The 7,793-nt window shown below is 59.4% G+C and overlaps 1 protein-coding gene across 1 annotated transcript in view; it reads right to left on the bottom strand.

Annotated features, from left to right (window-relative positions):
- PTSG_08193 (uncharacterized protein) overlaps nucleotides 1-6,002 on the bottom strand; it is a gene marked incomplete at its 5' end in the record, with an annotated part of 16,719 nt that extends 10,717 nt beyond the window's left edge. Inside the window, one exon of the mRNA XM_004991161.1 lies at nucleotides 202-6,002. Coding sequence (XP_004991218.1) covers nucleotides 202-6,002 — 5,801 coding nt within the window. The remainder of the gene's footprint in view (nucleotides 1-201) is intronic.
- Between the last annotated feature and the right edge of the window lie 1,791 nt (nucleotides 6,003-7,793).

Below are 7,793 nucleotides of genomic sequence, written 5' to 3'. Positions count from 1 at the left end.
CACATGCGGGCTCGTGCTCACATCATCACAGTCAAACAGCGTCTGGTTCAGACTGAACGTCACTGTTTCGCAGTTGTCGCTCGATGACACAACAAACGTCGTTCGCCATCAGCACAGCCTGCCCCAGTAATGCCAACCTCAACCGTAATGCTGCTCACTGTCGTCATCACAGGTGCATCCTGATCCACAACCGTCACATACGTCCGCGATGTCGCCGTGTTCCCAGACGTGTCCGTCGCTGTCACGGTCACAGGAATCACACTGCTGATGTTCCCGCACGTGAACGTGTCAACATCAAGGTCGACGCTCGCAACTGCGCAGTTGTCAGCGCTCGAAGCAGACAGGCTGCCGCTCGTGATGACGCCGTTGCCATTGCCGTCAAGCACAACAGTATAGTTCGCAACGCTGCTCACAGTGGGCGACTCGTTGTCAGTCACAGTCACTGCAAGCGTGTCCGTGCCAGTGTTCGAGCTCGGATCCGTCGCCGTCAGCGTGATCGTCACGCCGCTCAGATCAGCGCACGTAAACAGCGACTGCGACAGCGTCACATCAGCACCGCAGTTGTCGCTCACAGAGTCATACGTCGAGCCAACAGACACCTCATACTCGCCACTGCTGTTCAGGAACACCTCAAGGCTCGCAACAGCCGTCACAACAGGAGACTCGTTGTCCTCAACAGTCACCGTCACAGTCGACGAGTCAGTGTTGCCGCTCGTGTCCGTCACAGTGCCAGTCACAGTCTGCGCACCAGTGTCGGCACACGTAAACACATCCCAGTCAGCCTCAACGCTCGCAACAGCGCAGTTGTCAGCGCTCGACGTCACAATCTCCCCAGTCGTCAGACCATACTGCCCAGTGCTGTTCAGCGAAACACTGAACGCGCCAGCAACAGTCAGCGTCGGAGACTCGTTGTCAGTCACAGTCACTGCAAGCGTGTCCGTGCCAGTGTTCGAGCTCGGGTCCGTCGCCGTCAGCGTGATCGTCACGCCGCTCAGATCAGCGCACGTAAACAGCGACTGCGACAGCGTCACATCAGCACCGCAGTTGTCGCTCACAGAGTCATACGTCGAGCCAACAGACACCTCATACTCGCCACTGCTGTTCAGGAACACCTCAAGGCTCGCAACAGCCGTCACAACAGGAGACTCGTTGTCCTCAACAGTCACCGTCACAGTCGACGAGTCAGTGTTGCCGCTCGTGTCCGTCACAGTGCCAGTCACAGTCTGCGCACCAGTGTCGGCACACGTAAACACATCCCAGTCAGCCTCAACGCTCGCAACAGCGCAGTTGTCAGCGCTCGACGTCACAATCTCCCCAGTCGTCAGACCATACTGCCCAGTGCTGTTCAGCGAAACACTGAACGCGCCAGCAACAGTCAGCGTCGGAGACTCGTTGTCAGTCACAGTCACTGCAAGCGTGTCCGTGCCAGTGTTCGAGCTCGGATCCGTCGCCGTCAGCGTGATCGTCACGCCGCTCAGATCAGCGCACGTAAACAGCGACTGCGACAGCGTCACATCAGCACCGCAGTTATCGCTCACAGAGTCATACGTCGAGCCAACAGACACCTCATACTCGCCACTGCTGTTCAGGAACACCTCAAGGCTCGCAACAGCCGTCACAACAGGAGACTCGTTGTCCTCAACAGTCACCGTTACAGTACCAGCGTCGGTGTTTCCGCTTGTATCCGTGGCCGTTGCTGTCACGACCACTGTGCCAACATCACTGCATGCCACTTGGTTTTTGCTGAAAACCAGGGCGTTGATGGCGCAGTTATCTGTGTAGCTCGCGACAATGTCACTTGTGTCGAACTCATACAGGCCGGAGCTGTTGAGTGAAACGGTAAAGTCAGCCTGCATGGTGACAACGGGATTGAGCATGTCATCAACGCGCACAAGGACGGTGTCGTTGCCCGTGTTGCCTGCCTCATCCTCAATTAGCACGAGCGTTGTTGAGTCGCCAACGTCGTCGCAGGTGAACAGGCTCTTCTGCAGCTGGGTTGTGTAACCACAGTTCTCAACAACGGAGACGATGGCGCTTCCCGTGTCAAGCTCGATGTAACCGGTGGCGTTGAGATCGAGACCGATTCGGAACACTTGAGCGTTGACCACGGGTATCTGTGTATCCTGCACGTTGACAGTGGCCGTCTTTGCGTTAGTGTTGCCGTTGACGTCCGTCACCGTCACGGTGATCGTGTTCGCACCGAGGTTGGAGCACGTAAACGCCGTGGTGGAGACTATGGTGCTGGCAACGCCACAGTTGTCTGTCACAGATGAGGACACGTCACCCGATGTGATGCTGCCGTCGCCGTTGGCATCCAAGACGACAGTTGTGTTGTTGATGTCAAAGGTGGGTGCTGCCGCATCCTGCACCGAGACCTGCGTGGTGGCTGTGGTTTGCAAGCCGCTGCTGTCTGTGACCACGATGCTGATGGTATGTGAGCCGACGTGGGCGCAGGTGAACCCGTCCTGGGACAGGGAGGTGGCGGCAACGGCGCAGTTGTCGCTGTAGCTGTCCGTGACGTTGGCAATGGTGATGTTGGCGATGCCTTGATCTGCGGAGAGGCTGAGCGTCAGCGGTGCGGCGGGGACAAGAATGGGCGCCGTGGTGTCCTGCACTTCCACACGGAAACCCATGCTTGCCGACTGGCCCTGTGCATCTGTGACGGTGAAACTCAGCGTCTGGTTGCCCGTGTTGTCGCACGTGAAGGCGGTCTGGTTCACGGCAACTTGGGTGATGGCGCAGTTGTCGGAGCCAACGTACGTGATGTCTGCGGCATCCAGCGCGGCAACGCCGCTCGAGTTGAGAGTGAGCGTGTACGCGTCCACAGACTGCAGTGTAGGGTCGGTGTCATCGGACACCGTGATGGACGTGGTGCGGGTGACCTGGTTGCCTGATCCGTCTGTTGCAGTCACGGAGACGGACTGCGTGCCGACGTCGGAGCAGGTGAACGTCTGGCTGGAGGAGGAGAGGGTGGTGGTGATGCAGTTGTCGCCCACGCTGCGCACGACCTCTGTGGTGTTGAAGTCGGCGAGGCCGGACGCGTTGAGGGAGATGGAGAAGGAGGAATCGAGGGTGAGCGTGGGGTTGCGCGTGTCAACGATGGTGACGCTGGCATCTGCCGCGTCCACGTTGAAGAAGTCATCAAAGACAACGAGCGTGACGGTCTGGTTGCCGAGATCGTCACAGGTGAACACGCCGGGGGCGGCGGAGAGCGAGCCGATGGCGCAGTTGTCGTATGAGCCGTTGTCGACAGTGGCTGGCGTGATGCTGACAAAGCCACCGGCACCAAGCTGGAGGGTGGTGGTGCCCGAGATGGTGACAGCGGTCGGGTCCATGTTGTCGATAATCTCCACGGGAACGGTCTGAGTGTCTGACTGGCCGTTGACGTCCGTCACGGTGACGTCGATGTTCTGCGTTGTGCCGGCGTCGGCGCAGGTGAAGAGGGACTTGGACACGGTGGTGGAGTAGACGGCGCAGTTGTCGCTCTGCGTGACAATGACGTCGGCAGCGGTCAGTGGGGCCTGACCGGACGCGTTGAGGTACACCTGGTGGGCCGACTTGAGGGTGAACACGGGCGCGGAGACGTCGCGCACGGTGATGAGGGACGTGGCCGTGGCGGCGTTGCCGCTCGCGTCTGTGGCGGTGACGAGCACGGTGATGGCGGCGCCGACGTCGTTGCAGGAGAAGGAGGTGCGGTTGAGTACCTGTGAGGCCACGCCGCAGTTATCGACGGCAGACGTGACGAGGTCACCGGCAGCGATCGTGGCGGCCCCGGCAGCATCAAGGTCCACGACGAGCGTTGCGTTGACGGCAAGCACGGGGGCGGCCGTGTCAACAACCTCGACGGTGGTTGTGGAGGAGTTGGAGTTGCCGTTGACGTCGTAAGTGGTAGTGGTGATGGTGTTGTTGCCGAGGTCGGCGCACTCAAACAGCGACTGGGAGAGCGTCTGGTTAAGCACGGCGCAGTTATCGCTGGTGCCGGTGGTGATGTCGCCTGCAGCCAGGGTGGCGTTGCCGTCTGTGGCGTGGAGGGTGAGCAGGTGGTAGCCGACGGTGGTGAGGTCAGGGTTGACCGAGTCCTCCACGGTAACGGAGACGTTCGCTGTCGCGGCGTTGCCCTGGGCGTCGCTGATGGTGAGGAGGACGTCGGCAGTGCCAACGTCGCTGCAAGCGAACGCCGACTGCGCGAGCGTGCGCGTTGTGACGGCGCAGTTGTCCGAGTCGGAGTTGATGACGTCGGAGGCGGTGATGCTCACCGCGCCCGCGTCGTCAAGCTGGAGGGTGGTGGCGGCCACGGCGTCCAGGGTAGGCACCTCGTCATCGGCCACGGTGACGGCGACGGTGTCTGTGTCTGTGTTGCCGGCCGTGTCTGTGGCGGTGACGAGCAGGGTGCTGGCGCCCACGTCGGCGCAGGTGAGCTCGGTGAAGTTGAGGGCGACGGTGACGCCGTCACAGTTGTCTGTGGCGTTGATGAAGACGTCAGCCTGCTGGATGGTTGCCAGGCCGGACGTGTTGAGCGTGACGTCGAGGGAGGAGACGGCGAAGAGCAGCGGGGCAATGTTGTCGACGACCGTTGCCTCGACATCCACAGAGGCCTGGTTGGCCGAGGCATCGGTGACCACGGCGGTGATGTTGTACGTGGTGCCAATGTCGGAGCAGGAGAAGGCTGTGCGGGAGAGGGTGGTGGTGGCGACGGCGCAGTTGTCGCTGCTGCTGCTGACCACATCCGCGTCTGTGATGGTGGCGAGCCCCGAGTCGTTGAGGGCCACGTTGAAGGGCGCCTGCGGGGTGATGGAGGGCACCTCGGTGTCCACGACGGTGACGTTGGTGTACTTTGTGGTGGAGGCGGAGCCATCGGAGGCGGTGATGGAGATGTTGAAGGAGGAGCCCGCGTCGCTGCAGGCGAACGTCTGCTGGGACGCGGAGAGGCTCACGCCGCCAACGCCGCAGTTGTCGTCGAGGCCGACCGCCAGGGCGTCGAGGTCGAGCGAATACAAGCCCGACGTGTTTAGCGTGGCGGTGACGGCGTCGGTGAGGGTGAAGGTGGGCCCCGTGTCATCGACGACGGTGATGACAACCATGTCGGTGTCCGTGTTGGCTGAGTCGTCCGTGCCCGTGAGGGTGACGGTGACTGGGGTGCCGACGTCTGTGCAGGAGAAGCTGGCCACGTCAATGGAGAGGGTGACGTTCTCGCAGTTGTCTGTCGCCGTGTCTGTCACCTGCGCAGCGTCGATGGAGGCCAGGCCGGAGACGTTGAGCGCGAGGGAGAAGTCCGCCACGGCTGTGACGGTGGGGGCGCTGGTGTCGGCGATGGTGACAGAGTCTGAGGACGTGGCGGCGTTGAAGTTGCTGTCCAGGACGATGAGCGTGACGTCGTTTGCGCCGATATCGGTGCAGTAGAAGACGTTTGGCTGGACGCTCCTGGAGAAGATGCCGCACGCATCGGTGGTGGCCGATGCCAGGGCGCTCGGGGAGAGGATCACCTGCCCAAAGCTGTTGAGGGACTTTGTCCCTGGCGACTGAGGGGTGATGCTCGGCGCCGTGTCATCCTGCACGGTGACGGTGGCGGTGTCCGTGGCGTTGTTGCCGGCCTCGTCCTCCACGGTGAGCGTGACGCTCACGGGTCCAACGTCAGAGCAGGAGAAGCTGGTCTGTGAGGCGGAGAAGAGAAGGTTGCCGGCCGTGGTGGTGTCGTCTGAGCTGCCGCCGTCGAGGTTCGCTGGGTCGAGCGTGTACGTGCCGTCGGCGGCCAGGGTGATGGTGATGTCCTGGGCGACGGCGGTGGGCGGCGTGGTGTCCACGGCATGTGTAGGTGCGGAGAAGAGCAGCACAGCTGCAAGGAAGGCCAGAGTGGTGGTAACAAAACGCGACTGAAGTGTCGCAGACGTCGCCGCATGCTGACGCACGAGAACAGGGGCGTCAACAGCTACGGCAGCACCAGCACCACTGGTTCGGTAACGACGGTGGTGCGAAGAAGAGGTCGTCGGCATCTTTGTGGTCATGTCTGCACGTGGTTGGTGGTGCAGGGAGCGATGATGCTTGACGCAGGCTGGCAAGCCCATGGCCGTAGCCAAGAAGAGCCAGCGACGAAGCGGAGAGACGAAGCGTGTGGCGCAGGCAACAGCAGATCTGTCTCAAGTGTGTGTGTGTGTGTGTGTGTGGATGTGTGTGGATGTGTGTGTGTGTGTGTGTAGATGTGTGTGTGTGTGTGTGTGTGTGTGTGGATGTGTGTGTGTGTGGATGTGTGTAGGTGTGTGTGTTTGAAGCGGTGTGGTGAGCGGTAACACAAAGGTCAATGGGAAAAACGAAACAGCAACCCACAGGGTGCGGTAGAACAATGAGTTTGTCGTTGCCAGGTCAACAAAAGAACAAGAACGATCGGGAAGGGGTCAGGAAAGCAAAACCAGTCGGAAAGAGAAATGGTTGTGGTGGGTAGTGATGTGAAAGGCGGTGGGCGGGTTGGCGTTGAAAGCGCAGCGCACACAGCAGTGTGTGTGTTTGTGTGTGTCCAAGTCAAGCAAGGTCAGAAAGAAAACAAGAGGAGACGAGAGGATCAAGACGATCAACGTCAACGATCAGGGGTGCCCAGCACAGCGGTGGATGGCGCGCGCGTGTGTGTGTGTGTGTGTGTGTGTGTGTGTGTGTGTGTGTGTTGTGTGGAGAAAGGAGAAAAGTGCACAAACCGACAAGCGAGCATGCGAGCAAGGGCGGCGGTAGGCAAGGGCGGTGGTGCGCAAACGGCAAAGGAAAGGAAGAGAGACCTCAGAAGGAGGTTCAAGGATGGGGGTGAAATCGCTCAGAAAACTGCCTGGAATGTGAGGACTGCCCATACGATGCGGCATAAGCGGCATGGAGAGAGATGGAAGCAAGATGGGTTGGGTTCAGACAGTAGTGGTTGCGTTTGACAAGGAGGGAAAGGAAGGGGAAAAAAACTTAGGCAGAGAGGAGAAGAAGGGATCGATCGAGCTCAAGCGAGATCACTGACACTGGTGCCAGGTGGCGTGTGGTCAGGCCGGTGGGTGTTGTTGGAGAGATGGAAGGAAAAAGGGGGGCAGAGAGAGATGATGGGGGAAGAGAAGAGAAGACACTTACTCGATACGATGGATGGGAGGGGTGGATGGATAAGATGAAGGCAAAGAAAGGTCTGAGATGTGTTGTATGTGTATGTGTGTGTGTTGTATGTGTATGTGTGTGTGTTGTATGTGTATGTGTGTGTGTGTGTGTTGTATGTGTATGTGTGTGTATGTGTGTTGTATGTGTGTGTGTTGTATGTGTATGGTTGACAACAGTGACAACGTGCAGTGCCAGCGTGTGATATGTGTGTGTTGGAAAGGAAGACACACGACCGCACGACAGAACACCGAGTAAAAGAAGGGAAAGAGGGAAGGAGAGGAACGCAGATGCGTTGAAGGGAGTGAGGGAATGAATGAACGAATGAGCGACGCGTAACAAGGCAAGGCAGGCAAGGTCAGGCAACGAAAGGGCGATAGTTTCTCGCGCACGTTTCGTTCGATGACAAGCGAGCCAACGAACGAACAAGACGAACGAACAAGACAAAGAACCACCACAGCAGAGACGGCAGCTGTGTGCACACGCGCGCGCACGCACAAAGCCCACACACACACACACACACACACACACACACACACACGCACACACACACACACACACGCACACACACACACACGCACATGTGTCGTCCACGCGGCCCAAAACCAACCGTTGCTGCTGGAGAACGTGGCACGCTGTTGTCAAGAAGTGGCTGGATTGTGGGCTTGCTGATGATGATGTGA

The sequence above is a fragment of the Salpingoeca rosetta genome (assembly GCF_000188695.1).
Source record: "Salpingoeca rosetta unplaced genomic scaffold supercont1.21, whole genome shotgun sequence".
Lineage (NCBI taxonomy): Eukaryota > Choanoflagellata > Craspedida > Salpingoecidae > Salpingoeca > Salpingoeca rosetta.
Note: the sequence above shows the minus strand (reverse complement) of the source record. Positions and strands in the feature narration are given on the sequence as shown.